Source organism: Crocuta crocuta, unplaced genomic scaffold (genome assembly GCF_008692635.1).
Source record: "Crocuta crocuta isolate KB4526 unplaced genomic scaffold, BGI_CrCroc_1.0 scaffold246, whole genome shotgun sequence".
Classification (NCBI taxonomy): domain Eukaryota; kingdom Metazoa; phylum Chordata; class Mammalia; order Carnivora; family Hyaenidae; genus Crocuta; species Crocuta crocuta.
In genome coordinates, this window is record NW_027531902.1 from 4,185,346 (window position 1) to 4,207,681 (window position 22,336).

The 22,336-nt window shown below is 45.7% G+C and overlaps 1 protein-coding gene across 1 annotated transcript in view; it reads left to right on the forward strand.

Annotated features, from left to right (window-relative positions):
- The window catches only part of CIB4 (calcium and integrin binding family member 4), a 47,570-nt gene that overhangs the window by 21,885 nt on the left and 3,349 nt on the right, over positions 1-22,336 (forward strand). Inside the window, exon 4 of the mRNA XM_077774118.1 lies at positions 15,598-15,739. Coding sequence (XP_077630244.1) covers positions 15,598-15,739 — 142 coding nt within the window. The remainder of the gene's footprint in view (positions 1-15,597; positions 15,740-22,336) is intronic.

A 22,336-nucleotide genomic window follows, 5' to 3' on the forward strand; every position in this document is an offset into this window, starting at 1 on the left:
CACTGCCACCACCCCTGCCCCCCTCCCCCCCATGCCAGGATTCACAGGACATTTTCCAGCCCTCCCCTTGATTCTCCTCAAGCCGCCACTGGCACCCGTCACAGCACGTTGCTCGGGGGGGCGGGGGGGGGGCGCTCTCAGCCTGGACCCACCTGCCCACCCAGGAGTGTGACCGTGCACACTTTCTCCGTTTTGATGAGACGTCTTCCTGGGACACAATCCTTGGAAGGAGCTCAGATGTGAGGTTGGACAGACCTGGGATCTGATTGCCGCGCTGCCTCTCATTGGTTAAGTTCTGCAACCTCTCAGCTCTCAGGTTTTCTTTGTCTACACAACGAACTTGCTGGTATCCACCGTGTGGGCTGTAGTAAAGAACAGATGGGGTCACATGTGTGACTGTGATTGGCACAGCACGTGACATGCAGTAAATGTTTAATGAGCACCCCTTGGGCCCACGGGGAAGTGTGGATAAGTCAGGGTGCCCAGAGGTCTGGGCCCATAGTAGGCACCTAATGCATGCCTAAGCAATGACACGCGGTGCTGGCTGGGACCTGGGCAGTCAAGGTCAGCCTGCTGCGCAGGCAATGTTCCTGGGATAAAGGGGAAAGTGAAGGAGAGGAAGGTGGGGGCTTCGAAAGGCCAATAATCCACGCTATCAGGGACCAAAAGGATACAGGGCCTTTGAGTCACTCCGGTTTGGACTTTGTGATGTTTAAAGGATCACCGAGCATCGCAGAGGGGGAGTAGCCGCTACCGGGCTGGGGGGCGAGCCCATTGCGGTTTCTATCAGCCGATGCAGAGTGTGCGGCGAAATACAGCAACTGCTGTTGCTTAGATGTGTTGATAAAAGAGAAGTTGTTGTCTTGAGGCAAAGATATACATTCTACAGAGTTCACAGAGGAGCGTGTTCCCAGGGGGCCCTGGGGTGGGTGGCCCCAAACAGCTGCAAAGCAGCCCCCACACTCTGGGAGCCCCGGGCTGCTTACAGACAGGAAGGTTGCTTATAAACAGCAGGCCGGAACCCAACCCAGCTGAGCCGAGGGGCAGCTACGAGCAGCCCATGAGAAGTGGGGGGAGTGGGGGGGGGGCTCAGCCTCCGGCAGCTCCCTGAACAGCCCTGCCCGGTCTGCCCTGAGCGACCCCACTGTGGCAGTCAGTGTACCGCTTTGCACAAACTGCCCTTAAAGCACAGGTGCAGACCGTGGTTTAAGAGTTTTTATATCAGCTCTTTGGAACTTTGTTTGCATTTTTCACAGAAAAACGTATAAACTATCGTTAAGTTCCCAGCCTGAGCCACAGGCTGACGCCACTCATGGAGCAACGTCATTAATGTAGAGGAACTGATCCTACTTCAGATGCAGTGCTGGAGTCCTAAGTACCTGGGGCCTTCCTGCCCCAGGGCAAACAGCTGACTTGGCTGTGAGCCACCTTCCCTCCATGCGGTGCCCTGTGGGAGAACAGAGCCCTCCCCTATTCTTCTCTTCCCCTTCTTCTTCCTCCCCTTCTTCCCCTTCCCCTCCTCCTCCTCAACTTCCCCTCCTCTTCCTCCTTTCTTCTTCTTCTTCTTCTTCTTCTTCTTCTTCTTCTTCTTCTCCTTCTCCTTCTCCTTCTCCTCCTCCTCCTCCTCCTCCTTCTTCTTCTTCTTCCTTCTTCTCCTTCTCCTCCTCTTCCTCCTCCTTCTTCTTGGAAGGAGAGAACTTGCAAGGGAAAAAGAAGGGCTCAGTTGTCTCCCTTACGCTTATGTCCTTTCTGCCTCCATCTCCTGCACATCTGCTTCACTTCCTATTTACCCAACAAAACCCTTGACCTTTTCACTGATTTCCACAAAAACTCCACTCATGCCAACCACTGTATGGATTGTGGTTGGCACTACTGAGGGGGTAGGTAGGTCCCAGGAAGGGTCCCATCTTGGGTCATTTGCACCTGATGCCTTCTCTCTCTCTCTCTCTCCCATCTCTCCCCCTCACTCTCCACAGCCTAGAGGGCCTTTGGGAGGCCCCCACTTCTCCCTCCTTCTTTCTCCACCCAGACCTCCCGGAGCACAGGGGTCTTCCCACTTACAGCAGCCACCTCCCCAGATGCCAACTGCTTTAGTATCAACAGCAATTTCCCCCTGTTATCTTAGTAATTCAACAAAACAACAAAGCTACAGGATTGAACTGGAGAGTCGTTCGTTCAACACCAGTGCTTTATTTGGTACTCCGGGAGAAGTGGTTTTCATCAGAAGGTCTAAGGCAGTAAATGGAAACATTTCTGAAATAAATCTGGCAGAAATTGGAAGGGGGAAGTGAGAGGGAAGGCAGTTGAAGGACACATTTGCAGGAGCGACAGTTTGTCACGGGTGGAATTGACCGTGTGCAGCGAGAGTTCAGGCAAGGGAGGGGCCCCGTGGGGTGGGGGCGATGGAACATGCCCACCCCTGCAGGGCCTGGCCTCAGCCTGGGGGATGGATGGGGGGTGGAGGGAAGTGAGAGGGAGGAAAAGGAAGTTTGTGAGGTATTTGTGCAAAGTAAATGTTTGCCAGTTGGCATTTGCCCTGGAATGAGGCCGGAGGCTGCCTGTGCTGGCCACTGCTTCCCCATCTGGCCCCCATCCCCACCCACGTCCTTGTTGGCAGGGCATGCTGTGTCCTAGAGGGGACACGGTGGGGCAGGGGGGAGAGGCAGCATCTGATGTCACACCTCTGTCATTGATTAGCACTGTGACTTGGACAGGGTCGCTTAGTGTAGCTAAGGATTGGCAGAATGAAGGCCACCTGGGCCACTTGTTAAGATACAGATCCTTGGGTCCTACCCTTGCAGGAGCTGATTCACAAAGCCCATGATGGGGTAATGAATGCAGATTTTGGTGAAAGAGCCCTGTGGGTTCAGACACAGAGCCGGCAGGTGTGTTAAGCATCTTTGTGAGTCCACAGCATCAGCTGGCACTCAACGTGTCAGCCCCCCTCACACCCATCAGCTGTCCCAGGGCCCCTGAGGCAGTGTTGGGTCACGGACACCCCTGGGGCCAGAAGTAACATTTCCACTCCTCATCGACAGGCAGGGTGGGCCCCTGGCAACATGTGGGCCCAGGTGACATCTTTGCTTAGGAGCTCAAAATGTACAGGGGTGCCTGGGTGGCCTAGCTGACTCATGGTTTCAGCTCAAGTCATGATCTCATGATCATGTGATCGAGCAGCATGTCAGGCTTAAGTGGAACCTGCTTAAGATTCTCTCTCTCTCTCTCTCTCTCTCTCTCTCCCCCACTGCCCCTCTCCCCAGCTCTCTATCTCAAAAAAGTTGTATAGCTCTGCCAGGGCCTAGGGATGCTGGCGATGCTGATGCAGGGGCCAGCGAAGTCGGGGAGCTCACTGGTTGAAGCTAATGTTTATTGAGCCCCTGAAGTAAATATGATCTCATTCGACCCCCATGAAATCCCATGAGCAAAAATACAATTCTGCCCATTTTACACACGGGAGGTGGAGGGGGCCTTTGGTCTACCCAAAGTCACACAGCTTGTTTTGTTGTGGCTCTTGTTACCCAGGTACGTGATGTGTTTTTGGGCTTCTAGAGTTGATCTTGAGCTGTTAAACGTGAGGAGACAGGACGTACAAATGGGAATAGACCTTCATCTTTAAAACGGCTAAGTTCATCTCTCTGGTAATAGGTGCCGGTAAACCAGTGAGGAACAACTAACTGGTCTTTTTGGCTCTTTCTCCCCCCCCCCCCATTTCTTCTTCTTTTTTTTTTTTTCCTTTTTGTGTTTGGGCAAGCTGCACTTGAGATTGTATAAACCTCAAATGCTGCAAGATACCAAAATCTTGTAGATGTCAAACAAAATGATTCTAGGGCTTTTTAGACTCAGTCTGACTCCAGAGCCTCTGCTCCTTCCATTCCCTGCCTCGAGTGCCCCTGGGCCGCTCCCCAAAACAGTGCGGTTCCCTGAACTCCCCTGAGGTAGCAGGTAGCTCTTCTGGAAGGTTCCCCGGGGCAGTGGCAGGTAACTGTCAGCTGAGATCTGGAGAGAGATGGGGCTGGCCGGTCTGAGCCAGGTTTAAGCCACGTGGTCCCATGGATGTTTAATAATATTGAACATTTTTTACTGCCTTTCTCCCCTATTTGTTCCTCCAGTGATCTGCCTCCAGCTGCCGGCAGGACACATCCTCAGCCTGTCCCTTGCCAACCCATCTGTCACTAGGAGACAGCTCCCGTGCGGGCCTCTCTGTTTTTAGACTTCAGGAAGGTTGAACATCTAAAACGCAGAGATGGTCCCTTTTTTATAAACAACTGGCCTGGCCAACTTAGGAGTGCATTCACCTAAGCGAACCTCTCATCCTTCATGCTCCATCCCCAACTCCCCTTAAATGGAAATGTCAGGCTTCTTTCTACCTGGTGAAGATCATACAGATCAGTCTGGGCCTATGAGAGCCTGGAGGGTCCAGATTAAGCCCCAAGGTTGTTTTCTCCTACATAACATTTTTATCCATCCAGCAGAAGCCTGGCCCATCAGGAAGAGGAGGGAGGGGCTCAGGCCACGTGGAGAAGGAAGGGGACCCTGCTGCCTGGCCTGGTTTCCTCATCCCCTCCCAAAGCACTACCCGCACCCCCCCAGAGTCCCACTTGCTCCCTGCCTGATCTGGCCTTGGCTCCTGCCCTTTCACCTTCTCCTGGCTGGTTTCTCTTTCAGGGCCCTTTGTCTATCCTACCTTGTAGCAATGCTACCCTGTCTAAGCTGTTGTCATTTGACTTACTTGTACTTGATTCAGACACTTCTACCCCCTACTCCCCACCTGTTTCTGAATGGACTTATTTAAGTGCCTGGGTTGAATCCCATAGAGGACAGAGGCGGCATCTCCATTATTTGGAGGGTCCCGGGAATTTGTTTGGTGCCCGGTATACGGTAACTCACCTTATGCATTTGCTCCAAGGACTTGAAGTTCAGATCATGAGCTTTGTGCCTTGCGGCCCCAGCTGAGAAGCCATATCCTCAAGCTCTACTGGTTTGTTCTATGATTGACTGCTGTCAGGGGCCTGGGACCCAGGGTAATGCTTCAAACCCCGCCTACCTTGTGTATGCAGAGATGTGAATTTGAGATACTGTCTTGGGAAAAAAATCAATTAAATACCCAATAGAGTCAAGAGCAGCAGTGTAGACAGAGCATTGAATTAGGGGTGGGAATTCTTCTTCCCTGAGCTTTCCTGTCTTTGTGGTGACCTCTATCCTGCCATCTGCCTGCGAGATAGTCACAGCCCAGACCAGTGGCTTGCACACAGTAGGTGCTCACCCAGGCTGGGTCTGATATCTGCCCAAACAACTTCAACTCAACACTGCCACCTTCTGGCAGAGTTACTCTAGTGCTGAAGGATGAGCCGGTTCACACTTGGAACTAAGAATTCCTCCTGGGCAATGAGGTAGAAGGGAGTGAAGCCATCTGTAAAGGCACATCCAGCTTATTCATTCTCAGCTTAGCCCAGAAGCTCTATCCACCTGTGGCTTCCAGGCACGGCCCCTGTGACAAGTTCCTTCATGTCTTCAAGTGCCACTTCCTTGGGCCAAGTAACCCAGGAGCACAGGGTTAGAATGGTCTCCACCTGATAGACTGAAATTCCTGACTGTCTTTTCCTCCAGTGACCAGCTCCCATCCTTGGGTGAAGAGGCTTTTTTAAAAAATTTAAATAAATATTTAAGTCCTTTATTTTCTAATATAAGCAATTAATGTTAATTTTCTTGTACACAGTGTTTGTACTGAATACCACAAATACTGATATACTGTGTCTTCATTTTCATTTAGATCAAATCATTTTCTGATTTCCCTTGTGATTTCTTTGACTTTGGGGGTTTTCAAGATATCTTTCTGTTACTGATTTCTAATTTAATTTTGTTGTGGCTAGAGAACATAGTTTGTATGATTTAAATCTTTTAAAATTTGTTGAGACTTCCTTTATAACCTAAAAATGTGATCTATCTTGGTAAATGTGCCAAGTGCACCTGAGAAAAATGTGTATACCACTGTGTAACGTGGAATGCTCTATAAAATGTCGAGTAACTCAAGTTGGTTATAGCCTTTTATATCCTTAATGATTTTTTGGTTTACTGTTCTATCAACTATTGACAGAAGGATATTGAAATCTCTAGCTATATATATGAATTTGTCTCTTTTAAAAGGATTTAAAATGAGAAAATTTACTCACATATTTATTATTTCTCGTGTTCTTTCTTCCTTTGTGTAGACCCAAGTTTCCTTCTGCTATTTCCTTCTTCCTGAAGGACTTCCTTTAATGTTTTTGTAGCTATGGTCTATGGATGAATTCTCTCTGCTTTTGTTTGTCTGGGAAAAATAAGTCTTTGCCTTCAAGTCTGAAGGATATTTTTGCTGGGTATAGAATAATAGGATGAGAGACTTTTTTCCCTTTCTCTCAGAGTTAAAAGTATTGCTCCCTATCTTTTGGATTGCCTACTTTGCTTTTTATCTTTGTTCCCCTATATGTATGTATTCCACCCTACCCCCAACAGAAAATATTTTCCTCTTTATTACTGGTTTTTAGTAGTCTGGTTACGCTGTGCCATGGTGTGGTTTGCTTCAAGTTTCTTCTGCTTGGGTTTTGTTGAGCTTCTTGAATTGATGGGTATTAGTTTTCTTCATCATGCTTTCCTCTACCTTCTAGAACATACGTAGCATACTTATTTTTGTCTTAATGTTCATGCCTGTTTAGTCTATCAGTGTCATTTCTGGAGCTGTTTTTATTAATTGTTAATTTCTACAGGTTGTAGGTCTTATTTTCCTACTTTTTTCCATGACTGGTAACTTTTAATTGGGTGCTGAATATTGTAAATTCTATACTGTTAGCTGCTTAATTTTGTTGTATTCATTTAACTGTTACTGAATTTTGTTCTTTGATGCAGTTTTGTTCACTGAAATGAGTTTAATCCTTTTCAGTGCTTGCTTTTAAGATTAATTAAGGTGAGGCACCTGGGTGGCTCAGTCTGTTAAGCACCAACTTCGGCTCAGGTCATTACTCCTGGTTCATGAGTTTGAGCCTGAGTTTGAGCCCTGTGTTGGGCTCTGTACTCACAGCTCAGAGCCTGGAGCCTGCTTCCGATTTTGTGTCTCCCTCTNTATCTTTCTTACATAAATAACCATGGTACATTTATCAAAACTAATGATATATTAAAATTGGTGGGACATTGCTAACTAATGACAAGCCTTAATTTAGATTTCACCAGGTTTCTCATTTATGTCCTTTATCTGTTCCAGTAACCACTTCAGGCACTCACATTGCCTTTAATCTCCCCTAATCTGTGACAGTTTCTCAGTCTTGTCTTTCATGATTTTTTTGGACAACACTGGTCAGGTGTTTTAATAGAACCTTCCTCAGCTTGGGTCTGTCACCTGTGTTCTCTCGATTAGATGGGGGTCATGGATCTGTGCAATGAATACCACAGCAGTGAAGTGCCCTTCTCACCACAACATATCAGGGAAGACATGATATCTATGTGACCTATGACTGGTGATGTTAACCCTGATCACTTAATCAAGGTGTTGCTTTTAGATTTCTCCACTGTAAAGTTACTTAGTAGATAGAGCTAGAAAATACATGTATGTATATTAACTCACATATACTAAACACCATTATTTCTGTATATATATATATATATCTGTATATACCCATGAATTCATACTGATGTCTCTGACTAATCCAGCACCACCTCTGCACTTCCACTCTTGCTTATTTGTAACTTCTTATGACAGTGAGAAACTTAGCTCCTGCTATCTGTTATTTATTTACCTCTCTGTTCAACTCCAGTATCCATGTAGTTTCAGAATTACTAATCCACACCCCTCTGTGAAAAAACTGCCATCTAGAGCACAGTGTTGGTTTGTGGGGGTTTTTTGTTTGTTTTTGTTTGTTTGTTTGTTGGTTTTGTCTTTAGACTTATGTACCCAGTCAAACCACCATTTCCCAAAGTTATCTGGCCAGCTCCTCCTTCCCAATTCCTTTCTGCGAGGTTTTGTCATATACTTGTAATACAGTTACTTTCATTTATCAAGGTCTCCATTTCATCTTAAGTTTACTAGCATCCTGGGTCTTTAAAACTTAAAACATTTTTTTATTTTCAGCCCATATACTTCACTCATTGTGGGGTATGGTTCTATGGGTTTAAACAAATGCATAGGAGTGTGGACCTGCCCCTGCAGTACCCCCATTCAGAACAGTTCCATCACCTGAAAATTTCCTTGTGAGGCTCCTTTGTAGTTAACTCCTTCCCCTCCCCCAATGACTGACAACCACTCATCTGTTTTCCATCCATATAGTTTTGCATTTTCCAGGACTTCATACACATGGGCTCATACAATGCATAGTCTTTTGGATCTGACTTTTTTTACTTAGCAAAACACATGTAATAACTTTCCCCATTGTTGCATAAATCAACATGCAGAAGAGCTGATTAACAGAATCGACATGCAAGAATTGACTCATTAGTTCCCATCCATTGCTGAGAAGTAGTCCTGTATATGGATTTACTAGACCTTGTTTATCCAATCACCTGTTGAAGTACATATCACTTGCTATAGCTTACCTTTTTACTCTTTTACTGATATCTTTTTAATACCATATTCTTACTTTTAATATACTCCAATTTAAGGATGTTCTGCCCCTCATGATTAATGTTTTTTTTATATTGTTAAAGAATTTTTGTCTCAAGGTTATGAAGATGTTTTCCTATGTTTTTGTCCAAAAGTTTTACTATCGGTTTTCCACATTAGAGCTATGATCAATCTGGAATTGATTTTTGCATATGGTGTGAGGTAGGAATCAACCCAACACCACTTATTGAAAAGACTCTCCTTTCCCCCACTCTGTCACAATGTGATCTTTGTTATAAATCAAAACCCTATATGTATGGCTCTGTTTCCAGATTGTGGCCATTGGTCTGTCTCTCCTTGTACCAGTTCCACACGGTATTGGTTACTAAAGCTATAGAAAGAGCTTGATTAGTATAACTGCTTCAACCTTGTTCCTCATCTTCAGAAATGGTTTGGCTGTTCTTGATCTTCTGCATTTCCATATAAAGTTTAGAATCAGCATGTCAATTTCTACAAAAACACCAGCTGGAAGATTTCAACTAGAATTGCATTAACTCTGTTGATCAATTTGGGAAGAATTAATATCTTAATAATATTGAGCCTGCCACTCCATTAATATGGTTTATCTGAGGGAAGTTTTTAAAGGCACTAAAATAAAAAAGATTTGTCACACCCTTCTCCTGGGGTTTGGGGTCTACTCACCCCATTTTGCACATAAAAGAGGAGTCTCTCAGGCAGCACTTTGCTCTATGAGAGTCTGTGTCAGTAACCTTAGGCCTTCCCTCAAGACCCAGAAGGGACTGGCCTCTTTTGTACCCCTCCCAGCAGATACCCTCCTTTACTCCCTTCCTTGACAGATGCTTTACATCTGTTTAACATCTAAAAACTACAAACACTCACCGGATACTTTTAATGAGAATTGATAGCAGGCACAATGACCAAAAATGAGGCATTATTCAAAACCAACAAACACCAAAAATTAAGAAAGTTTAATGAGCAATGAGACGTTTTACATGAAATAATACTATTTCGTCTTTTTTTCCCCCTAAAAAACAAGATCTTGAAAATCAAACATCAGTGACGTCACTGTTGAGTCACTAGCGTATTTTTGTGTGAATTTTTTCCAGCGACGGTAAAAAGCTCCTTTTGACTGTGTGCTAGTTAGAGAAATGGTGGGGAGATATTTTTAAGCTAAGTCCAAATATTTTCCATCTGACTTTCATCTTCAAATCAAATCTCTTGTTCAATAACTTTGAAAAGATCTTTTAAAAATTTTTAGTTTTTTGGCAAGGACTGCAATCTTTTTATTGCCAACAAACTGTAGTTTCTGTTTCCAAAAAAAAAAAAAAAAATCCCCAGCATTTGGGGTTTATTTTCATCTTCTTAAGTTTTGTCATGCATAGACAGAGATTGCACTACTGAGTTACCTATATAAATTTCTATACTGACACCTTTATAGTCCCTTGTTCAGAATGCCTTCACACTGGGGTACGTGTTCTTCTCGAAAGGAAGGCATTGCTTTGTCAAATGTCATCTTCTTCCTCCTTGGGAGGATTGGCGGCTTCTAAATGAGTGTGAGATTTAATGCAGACTATAACTCTCTAGATAGGTCCCAAAATTCATTTTTTCAGATTTCAGCTTTTTTAAAATGTTTATTTATTTTTGAGAGAGAGAGAGAGAGAGAGAAAGAGGGTGTGGGGGTGGGTAGGGGCAGAGACAGAGGGAGACACAGAATCTGAAGCAGGCTCTAGGCTCTGAACTGTCAGCACAGACACCTACACGGGGCTCGAACCCACAAACCATGAGATCGTGACCTGAGCTGAAGTCAGACGCTTAACTGACTGAGCCACCCAGGCGCCTCGAAGATTTCAGATTTTTAAAGTAATAGCAACAAAAATCTGGAACACAGTAAACTGGAATTGTGATCACTCATGGCCATGAGTGGCTCCTCTCCCGCCTCTTCCCAGCTGTTCTGTCTGCCAGTGGCTGGGCCAGACCCACGGACACCGACACAGGCTGAACTGGCCCTTAGCTGAGGGTGGAGAGCAGAGAGAGGCACGGAGGCAGCCTTTCCGGGACCCTCAGACACCATCTCTGCAGCACTAAGAGCATCCCTTTGCACAGAGCCACACGTGTGCTGAGGACACCACGCCACAGGGGAAGTCTGTGCCCTGGGGTCTCCCTCTGGGAAGGGATGAGGCAGAGAACCTGGGAGAGGGGGACGCTGCCATGGCCCGAACAGAGACAGACCAAGGACACCCGCCAGGCAGGTACCCATTGGGTCTCACAGAGGACCGTACCCGCCACCTCGAGGCCTTCGGGGCCCAGAAACAGCGCCGGTGACGCGTGGCCCTGTGTGTCATCTGCCCTGTCATCCTCTCTGGGACGGCATCCTCACTGAGGCTCCTCGACCATGCCCCCCTCACCTGCTGGCTTCCTGTTGCCGTCACCTCCTCTGGGCTCCGCCGTGTCTGCTCTCACAGTTCACTTCCGGAGCTGCTGACAGTCAGGACAGCCACCACCGGCTGGCCGGCTAGCCGCGGAGCTATCACAGGCAGGGGCCACAGCTTTGACTTCAAGCGGGCCTCCGTTGGGCATTTTGTGTCCAAAATGTTGTTTTTCTTTCTTTCTTTTTTATTAAAGTAAGAATTTTAAGAGGTTCTAGTTCTAAGGTTTTTTATGTTTTAAAAGTCACATGTTCTGCCTCCAACATCATCTTTTCATTTATGTTTATTTGCCACAAGGGCCCATAGCGGCTACAGTGCCGGACTCAGGAAAGCTGGGTCCTAGGCTGAGTGATCTTGGGCAAGTCACTCCCTCAACTTTGGGGCCTCTTTTCCACACACCCATGATTTATGAGGGGATTAGACTGAATCAGAGATCACTAGCTATTTTTGATTGTGCCTCCCCAGCAATAAAAAAATGGGGGGCATGTACCCATAATATGTGTATATTCCAACTCTGCACCTTTACTACGACACCAGTATGTTATAACATAAACATGCAAAGTAAAAACCCTAAAAGCTAGGGGCACCTGGGTGGCTCAGTCAGTTGGGCATCCGACTTCAGCTCAGGTCATGATCCTGCGGTTTGTGGATTCAAGCCCGCGTTGGGCCCTGTGCTGACAGCTCGGAGCCTAGAGCCTGCTTCAGCATCTGTGTCTCTCTCTCTCTGCCCCTCCCCTTCTCACACTCTGTCTCTCTCTCTCTCTCAAAAACATAAAAATTTTTAAAAATTTAAAAGCTAATTATTATATAAACTAAATAAACACAAAATATCTTTAAAAAATTCCCCCTTTCATTTATACAAGACAATGTCCTCCTCTCACAATTGTATTGTTTGCTTATAATTAATAACAACAGGGAAGGGAGAGCAATGTGGTGGGATAAACTTCATTGTTCTTTAAAATCTTGCTTTAACACTTTGAGATGGAGCCATTTGGGGGTCTGGTTCGAGCTGAGTTTATTTTTAGTGGCTGTCATAACTGGTTCAAAGAGAAGATATGTATCATTGACTGTGTGTATTAAATTATGGTGCTCATTTTCAATCCCATCCACCAATTAAAGGCCTTTTATTGAAATTAAGCTAGTAGATGTCCATCTTCCCTTATGCCAGTCAGTGGCTCTTACAAGCTAATTGCAAAACATTGCATTTTTATGTTTTTAACAAATGGACCCGAAATCCACTGACACTTTCCATTTGGATGGGTTTCAAACAGATTAGAAAAATCTGTTTCTAATATTTTCAAGTACGCAGATAGAAGCATTATTTTAGGTGACGCCACATGTTTCCATCAACAAAAATCTGATGTTCAAAATATTCTCTCCAAAGCATGAGTTCTTTGGAAAAGCAAGTACTTTTCTCACTCATTGTTAAAACGAGTCACCTCTACCTTGAAGAGTCAGAAGAACTGGAGTCCATTTTTCCATGGATATCTGCCAACAATCCTGTCATCATAAAATGCTCAGCAAATTTGGAATGTTTGCCTTTTTGTACAAGAAACACATATAATTCCCCTTAAAGTTTGATGGCTGCTTTAAGTGTTCTGCCAAGAGACAGCCAGCAAAACCTCTCTGTGGTTCAAAAGATTTTCAAAGTCACTTCCCTTCTGATAACAAATCATTGTATATGTTTTACTGTGTTTTAAATTTTTTTAAAAAACACACACACACAAACCATATTAATGCATCCTGTAGTACTTCGTGTACTTCCAGCCTTAACCTCATGACTATGGCAGCCTGCGGGAAGTTTTTCAGGGCGTTGGTTTTCCATGTGTGGCCATCCCTGAACCCTTACCCAGAATCCCTTTCATCACGGAACAGCCACTCCATCCGTGATTATGCTCAGACAGTTTTTCCCATCACTGGTGTTTTCATTAAAGAAGTAATGTACTGTTCAGTCAATATCACCTCTTTCCGTTAGTGGCTCACAGAGATGTAGTTCTTCATGTATTTCATTATTGAAACACAACCTAGGAAAACCATGTTAGAAACATCTGTACTCTCCTTCAACTATTTAGCCAACTTCCCACAGTGTGAAATTTGTTCTAATGCTTATTTCTCTACATCCTCAACAATATCTTCCCCACATCTTCCAAAAGTATTTGTAGTCACCACATTGTGCTCTATGTACTGTTCTGGCTCCCTCCCTCCCCCTTCCCCTTCACCACTACCACACCAACTGTCTCCTTCCCAATCTTCTTTATAAGACAAGGTGTTGTGTGTGTGTGTGTGTGTGTGTGTGTGTGTATAACAGAATGCTGTGACATGGGTCTAAGAGGGAATAGATTGGCTTTGTGGCAACCATCTCCCCTCCCCCCAGCAAAGCCAAGTCCTGAAGGTGGGCCCACAGGGAAGGGAAGATTGGTATCTCATTCCCTGGCTGGATATATGGTTAGGCTCACTGCTTGCTGGTCTGCCTTGCCCTTGTCTGAGCACAGTAAGTAAGAATTGAAGCCAGGACTTCAGTTATGTCTGACTGGATTCTCACCGTTTCTACTACCAAATACATAGGAACTTGTATTTTATTTTATTTTATTTTTTTATTAAAAAAATTTTTTTTTAATGTTTTATTTATTTCTAGGAGAGAGAGAGAGACAGCGTGAGCAGGGGAGGGTCAGCGAGAGAGGGAGTCACAGACTCTGAAACAGGCTCCAGACTCTGAGCTGGCAGTCAGCACAGAGCCCGATGCGGGGCTCAAACCCACAAACCGCGAGATCATGACCTAAGCGAAAGTCGGATGCTTAACCGACTAAGCCACCCAGGCGCCCCTAGGAACTTGTATTTTAAGTAGCAGAGGTTCTACTCGGACATTTTCTGGTTGATCACCCGCACTTGCATTATAAGAATTATCATTGATTGTCATTTCTTTGCAAGAATCTTGTTAAGCCGCCATTTGCAAGAGTTAATTGAGTTAAAATTTGGCAAAGTAATTTGTGAAGCCACTTAGCTAGAGTCACGTGATCTGGGACACATCACAGTGGAGTGCCCTTATCAGTGTTCATCTGAGGCCATCCGAGGCCATCACAATAGGCTTTTCAGGGAGTCAGGGTGTTGAGGTGAAAGGGTGGAGGCAGCAGACGCTGCAGGAGTTGGTTTGGAGGCTCTAGCAAAGCAGCCGAGATTCCCCGGATTCTCCTGGCCCCCGTCTGCTCCTGGGACATATGTATGTGTATACATGTGAGACGACGAACCCTGTCACCTAGGGGCCTTACTTACAATGCAAATTCCTAGATATAGTAGTTTGCGAAGGTTTTCATGACAAAGTACCCCAACTATGTGGCTCAAGCGACAGAAATGTATCGTCTCCCAGTTCTAGAGGCTAGGAGGCTGAGATCCAAGTGTCTGCAGGGTGTGTTTCTTCAGAGGACTGTGAGGAAGGATCTGTTCCATGCCTCTCTCCTGACTCCTGCGGGCGTGCTGGCCGTGCCCAGCGTTCCTTGGCTTGAGGATGCCCGGTCCCAATTATCTTCTGCACATGGTGTTCTCCTCGAGTGTTTGTCTCTGTGTCCAAATTTCCCCTTTAACTCAGGGCACAAGTCATATTGGATTGGGGCCCACCCTACTTCACATGCCCTTATCTTAATTATATCTGTAAGACCCTGTTTCCAAATGAGGTGACATTCTGAGGTACAGGGGGTTAAGACTTCAATATACAAATATAAGGGAAGACATAATCCATCCATCAGACTGGGCTACATCCCAGACCTTCTAGAACAGGATATTCAAGGGTTGGAGCTCACAATCCATGTTCTTAACAAGGACCTTAGGTACCTCGCTTGCTCACGAGAGCTTGAGAGCTACATGGCCACCTGAGATGACACAGAATATTCTTTCTCATCTCAAATATATAGGAATACCAAATAAAACTAAACCATAGATTTTAATGTGTAGCTCAATTCAAAAGGAATGAAAAAGACATTTTAATGTGTCATAAATTGGGAAATTAAAACCAGATGGATAAGCATTGGTTGTTGCTAGGAAAACCCTAAGGAGAGTTCAACAAGCATGCAGGCTGGGGCTGGGGCTCAAATGTCCTTGAGGGAGGTAGTAGGTCCATTGGGTGCTTGAAGCAGAAGCACGAAGCTTAGAACCTTGGAAAGGTACCTTGCCAGGGACTAAAAAAATCAACCAGAGATTTGTTTCAACTAATTAAAAATTGGGCACAGACTGACCATTCAGATCCACTATGTCAATTCACAGAATCCAATAGCTTTCTTAGCTGAGGTTCATCTAAGGAAAAAGAATTTGGGTTGGTTGAGGGGAGGGATTGGGGCCCTTCTAGAACACTACAGCAAAGTTGGGCCCTGATAAAACCTGCCAGCAGGCAAGGGGAGTTCAGAACATCCAGGACTGGGCCCCTGAGCCACTGGGGGAAAGGATCCCAGGTGGGTGGGAATGAATTAGTCATACAGAAAGCAGAGGAGGGCGTCAAAGAGGAATTTGCTGTGCTTGTGATAGACATGTGAAGGCCAGGGAGGCATGAACCTGACATTGATAGACCTCCTCACTCCTCTTTCTCCTTCCCTACAGGTCAACCCTTTCAGAGACCGAATCTGCAAAGTGTTTGCCCACAATGATATGTTCTCCTTTGAGGATGTCCTGGGGATGGCATCTGTGTTCAGTGAGCAGGCTTGCCCCAGCCTGAAGATCGAGTATGCCTTTCGCATCTATGGTGGGTGACTGAGTGGTGGTGTTGGATGGGGGGAAGCACCATAGAGTAAATATCAATCTGTAATCCATCAACATCAATTCGTTGGTGGAATAATGGCCACTGGGATCTACCTGGGTGTTTATGGTTATTATCATCTTTCTTGAGTACTGTAACATGGCTGTGAACTACTACTTCAGTAGATAGATGGATGCCCTCCCCTCTATGCCATCAGAGGCAAATGGAGTCATTGGTGTTGACATTTCATGGTGGCAGTGTGGGCAGGCTAGAGAAAGAGAGAGAGAGACAGAGAGAGATTGAGGACTACCTATGGGTATGAAGGAGCTATGCTTGTTTTGCAGAAATTAAGAGATTCGAACACCAGAACCAGCTCAGCCACCAAATGGCTGAGAAATATTGGACAAATTGCTTCCCCTTTCTAGGCCTGTTTCATCAGCTTTTAAAATGAGGTGTTTGAGAAAGATCGTCTATGAGGTCCTATGACCTTTTTTGGTCTCTGGTTTTGTCTGGGGTAGCCATTAAGCACTGCTAGAGTTTTGCTCTTCAACAGACTCATGTCCCCATAGTGCAACTGAGATGTCTGAAATTCTCAAAAGAAATGAAAAGGAAAGAAACAAAGAAGCCCTGAGAAGTCTTCAAAGAGACCATGTGCAAAACTTTAAGCTCATTGTGACGACTCCTTGGTCCCAAAGGACTTGAGCATTCAGGCTGGCACAGTTTGGCATTTCACCTGCCTTTCTTTCCTGCCAGGTCCCCCCTGTCTCCGCACAATGGACACCATATTATTCTTGCTTCACCCAAGTGGGCTTGGATAAAATGGGGGTAGAGGAGTTTTAAGCCTGATGGACCTACAAGGGCTCAGTTTTCTCATCTATAAAAAGTACTCAATGATAGCTCCTATGTCCTCAGGACATATGTATCTCCTATGTCCTCAGGCTTAGTATCCAATAAACTCAAATGAAATCACACATCCCCTTGCTGAGAATAGCTAAGTAAGCTCCTACCATACTGTCACTTCCACAGATAGCAACTATAAACTCTCTCTCTATATATATATGTATATGTATATATATATGTATATGCATATGTATGTATATATATGTATGTATGTATATATATATATGTATATATGTATATATACCACCTACCTGATGGCACTAGACAGCTACCAGAGGCAGAGAGTTGACACTTGGAGGGAGGAAGTAGTACTGGATGGCCCTTTTCCTCACTTTTTTCAAACTTTTTAGCCTAAAGGCGGGCTTCAGTGAAGGGCATCTTGCAGGACGGATAGAAACCCTAAATTCTTTCTGACTTGAAGAATCAGACTGTTTGGGGGCACTTTTCCCATGAAAAGTGAAAAGAAGGGAGAGTCCATGAAAGAAAGCCAGAGAAAGGACCTCTAAACCACATATACAAGGGTAAATTCAAAGCAGCTCGGGTAAGGATAATAGAACTGAGATTTGAGTGGCCACTCCATCTTAACAAGGTCCCTGTGTGACATGGTTTACAGTTTAAGTCCAGTCGATTTCCTGATAGAATTTTTTTTAAAAAAATCAACACTCTTTGGAAGAATATAACAGAATCCAGAGATTTTACAATAAATCATTTATGATGTCTAAAATATAATCCATAATTATTCAACATACAAAAATTTTAGAAAACCAGAAATGTCCAAGGTATAATCCAAAATTATTAAATATACAATTACAAAATAAATAAAAATTGATATATTCTCAAGGATGGAGCCTGACTCTGGCATGTAAATGTGATGTAAAAGTGATGTAAAAGAAATTCATAATGGAAGAAATAGTGGGAATTCTCAGCAGAGAAATAGAAACTATAAGAAAGAATCAAACTGAAAATATCAAAGTGAAAAATAAAATATATATCTAAAATAAAAATTCATGGGGTGCCTGCGTGCCTCAGTCAGCTGAGCATCTGACTTTGGCTCAGGTCATGATCTCACAGTTTGTGGGTTTGAGCTCTGTGTTGGGCTCTGTGCTAACAGCTCAGAGCCTGGAGCCTACTTTGGATTCTATGTCTCCATCTTAATTTGCTCCTCCCCTGTTTGCACTCTGTTTCTGTCTCTCTCCCTCTCAAAAATAATAACGTTAAACATTTTTTAATAAAAAATAAAATTAAAAATTCACTGGATGCACTTAATAGGACAATTGAGATGACAGAGGAAAGAGCCAGAAACCTGAAGATAGTTTAATGGAAATAATCTAATCTGAAGAACAGAGGAAAAATATATTGAGAGAAAAAAGGAACAGAGCTTCAGGAACATGAAGGACAATAGGAAGCTCTAATATATAATCAATTGGTATCTCGGACAGAAAGAATTAATGGGAAAGAAAAGATATTTGAAGATATAATGGCCCCATGTGTCCAAAGTTTGACACAAGACGTGCATTTACAGTGAACTTCAAGCAGGGTTAAGTGCAAATGAAATTACATACCCACATTTAGTTGGCTTAGTGGTTTCCACCTGTTCACTAGTCTTCCTCCTTCTTTACCCCAAGTACTTCTGGGGCTCCCCAGGGACCACTAGTTGCTGCCCCTCTGTGTCAGGACTTGTGCTGCACAGAATTTGTTGTGCTGTCCCTTGCCTCTTCTGCATCCTGTCCATACTCTTCTGGATTGGCAGCTCTCCCTGATGCAGAGCACTGGCCCAGGCTGGGTGCTCTCATATTACCCAAGAGTCTTTGGGTTGCAAGTACCGGGGACTTACCTGTGTGAGAGGCAACTGATGAAGAATTGTAGTATATTAGCATTCCATTGCCGTGTAATAAGTTACCACAAACCTAGTGGATTTAGATGACACATTTATCATCTCACAGTTTCTGTGGGTTAGGAGTCTGGCTCAGCTTTTTTACGTCCTCTCTTAGGGTTCCACAAAGCTGCAATCAAGGCTCTGTCTGGCTGCACTTGACTGTGAGGAATTCACTTACACGTTCACTCTCGTTGTTGGCAAATGCATTTCCTTGTGTCTAGGGAACTTAGAGCCCTGGTTTCCACTGGCTATCGGCTGGAGGCTGCCCTCAGTTTCTAGAGGCTGACCCATGCTCCTTGCCCCATGGGCATCCCCCGACATGGCCACTTCCTTCTTCAAAGACAGCTAGAGAGAGAGTCTTTGAAGCCAGTGTGCTGGTAAGGTAGAGTCTTATATAACCATCATGGAGGGACTATCCTATCGCTTTGCCAAATTCTGTTGGTTAGTTATAAGCCACTAAAAGGACGTGGGGGTTATATATGCACAAATACCAAGAGGTGTGGGTCATAGGGGCAGGGGAGCACTAGAGCTTGTCCATCACAAGCAGCATGGAGCCCATGGTGGAACTGAGGCACCCTCCTGAGGACGTGGCTGGCAGTGGTCAGGAAGCGAAGTGGCTACTTTCTTTTTTTTTCTTCGTGGTTCCCTGGTCTCTCGTTTCTGCTTCTCTCCATGCAATTTCTTTTTCTGCAGACTTTCGTGCTTCTGTGCCTATGGACCAAAGATGAACACCCTGGCCCCCCATTTTCTCAGAAGATACTGATGGCTCAGCCAAATCAATGGTCTTGCTGCACCAGGGTTGGGTAAACAGCCTTGTCCAATCAACCACGGCCAAAAAGATGCCGAGTCACATAAATAAACATAGCTCCAGAGCTCTGTCACTGGGGGAGGGACACTTCTCAGAGATGGTAAAGTGTAGGCTGAGCAGATGTTCTGCCTCAGCTGTCTATCCATGGTTCCAGAGCTAAACAAACCAAAACACCAAGCCTTCAGGGAGCTGTAAGAACAGCAGGTTCTCTTTAGGCTCCAAGGCACAGGAGCTAAGCCGTGTTCAGCTTAGAAGTAAGGAGGAAGCCCTCACTCCCAAGAGGTCAGACCTAGTGCCTCAGGTCAGACCTGGGACCCGACACCACCTGTTCCCCACACTGTCCTTATATCTTCCTCCACCCCTCTCTCCAGGACCCCTTAAGGGGTTTCCTTCCTCCTTGAGCTCAAGTACAAAAACAAAAAAGCGCAAAGCCTTCATGCAAATCAGCTGTGCAAATAGATGCCTGGGGACTCATAAACTCCAAGGCTTCATCAGATACATCCAGACAAATCTGAATTCTCTCTGGGCTCAGAAGATCTGTTGCCTTACAGAGCTGTCAGCAGGATTAGAGGTGGGGACAAGTGAATCTCCGAGCCCGGTGTTTGGCATGGGGTGGCTGCTCAGTGCATGGAGGTGGTAAGGGCGGCACTGAAGGCAGAAGGGGAAGAATAAAAAGGAAAAGAAGGAGACAGGAAGGAGAAGATGGCAGTGGGAATGGCCGCTGTGACCCTTCTTGGCCAAAGTCCAGAGACCTAACTCGATGCTCTGATGCCTTGGTACTCCGTGTGGGGCCCATGGAGCAGCAGCACTATCACCAGGAAGCCTGTTAGGGACGCAGAAGCTCCAGCCCCTCTGTACACCTGCTAGAGCCAAGTTCACATCTTAACAGGACCCCAGCTGGTCCCTCCACACCTTAAAGTCTAGGGAACACTCCTCTAACTCATTGGTTCTCAAACGTGACTGCACACTGCACACATCTGGGATGGGAGAAGGGCTAAGAATCAAGTGTACGTTCAAGGGCACAGATTAAGTTGACTCTTCTTTAACAAGCATCCTTGGATGCCCCACCCAACAGCTTCGTACTGTGTTGTCCAGAACGATGTCACATGGCCACAAAGAGCTGCAAGGGAGACTGGAAAGTTGAGTATTTTAAGCTGAACAAGGTGTCACCTTGAACAAGAATTGCACTGCTGAGAGTTGGAAGGAAGGGGTGAATGACCTTCAGTCAAGAATCCAGCACTGGGGATATACCTACTGGGCTCCACTTTCCACTTTGAGGGACATTCCCGGCCTCTAACAGATCCAGCCCCGGCCCTTTCTGCAGGGATTTTTTACCTGCTAGAGACCAACACCCCAGCACTTCCTTCCTGTTCCATCAGCATGGCTTCCACCAGATGTGAACGGCCCTCAGACAGGTGCCAGAGTGCTAGTGGGAGATCTTCCCACACTGCCCCAGGATCTGACACAGTACCCAGGGCTGGGAGAGGCCACGGAGGCAGGCTCAGTTCTCCTGGGAAATAATCATGAAAGCGTGCCCTTCCTCACTCAACCACACGGGCTAATTTCTGTAAAAGTACTTTGTAAATTGCAAGGAGTAACATGACAGAGAGGTTGAGATGACGATGGCAAGAGTACTCTGGGGGGACCTGAAGGCTAAACCCCATCTTTCCAAGCTCTCTCTAACCTCCCGTTGTCGGGAAACAGTGAGACATAAGCCCTCCCCCCATTCTCGGAGTGGCCCAAGGCTGCAGGTCTGAGGCTGCTTAGGCTGCGTGGGCTGGCCAGCAGCCCAGAGCTCCCAGCCCCCACCCCTTTCCTAAGCTGCTGTGCCCTTGCACCCCCAAAGGAGGGGAACTGTCCAGGACTACATTCTACTCTAGCAAATTATTCTGTTTCCAGATGGCCTGGGACCAAAGCCATGTCACTTTGCTGCAGTCTCTGCATATGGGACCTGGGCCAGCAGGACGCCCAGGCACACTGCGGGGTCTCTGGGAGAGGCTGCGGAACTTCTCACCAGCAGTGCAATGTCACTGCGGCTGTCCATTCCTTCTAGCCGGGGTGCCGATCCCTCTGCCCCCGCACCTGCTCCCAGCCATCACCCACGGTGTGTGATAGCAGAGCAGCACAGGGAGAGCCTGGATGAACGTCTCGGGCCTTAGCCTCCAGTTTCTCAGCCAGGGGAGAGCTACCTGCTTAAGAAGGGAGGTGGTGAGTTGTATTTTCTTTTTTTTTTCTTTTTTTAATGTTTTTTTTTATTTTTTTTTATTTCTAGGAGAGAGAGAGAGAGAGACAGCATGAGCAGGGGAGTGTCAGAGAGAGAGGGAGTCACAGATTGAAACAGGCTCCAGGCTCTGAGCCGGCAGTCAGCACAGAGCCCGACGCGGGGCTCGAACCCACGAACCGCGAGATCATGACCTAAGCGAAAGTCGGACACTTAACCGACCAAGCCACCCAGGTGCCCCTATATTTTCCATATCCATATCCTGTCCAAGGAAGACAGACTGACGTCTGGGGTCTAACCCTGAAGGAGCCTGTGACAGCAGCAAACTCGCTCCTCCATTCCAGTCCCAATATAGCTCTAGCTTTCACTCTTCAAAGTGAGATGTTACATAGTTTCCAGGGTTTGCATGTTTAGTGTTTAACAATCATCAAGTGACCGAGAACGGAGCCTCCGCTCTATCTAATTCGCATCTCTATCCTGAGTGCCTTCTCTATTCCAAGCCCCGTGCTGGATGACTTCCACGTATTGTCATATTTAATCTTCACAGTGACTGTATGGCAGTACTGCTACTTTCTGTTATGGATGAGGAAACTGAGGCCCTGATTATGCATGAGTTAGGATTAAGTTTGGTTGCTAAGGACAAGGAACCCCAAACGGTTTATGCAAGACAGCTTCTAAGATCACTGGCAGGTACATGTTTTTTCTCCAATGCGAGGAATTCCAAATGCAGCTGTCCATGGTGGTTCTGCCATGTCCAGGACTTAGGTACCTCCACGGCGTCACTTTATCCTCCATTCC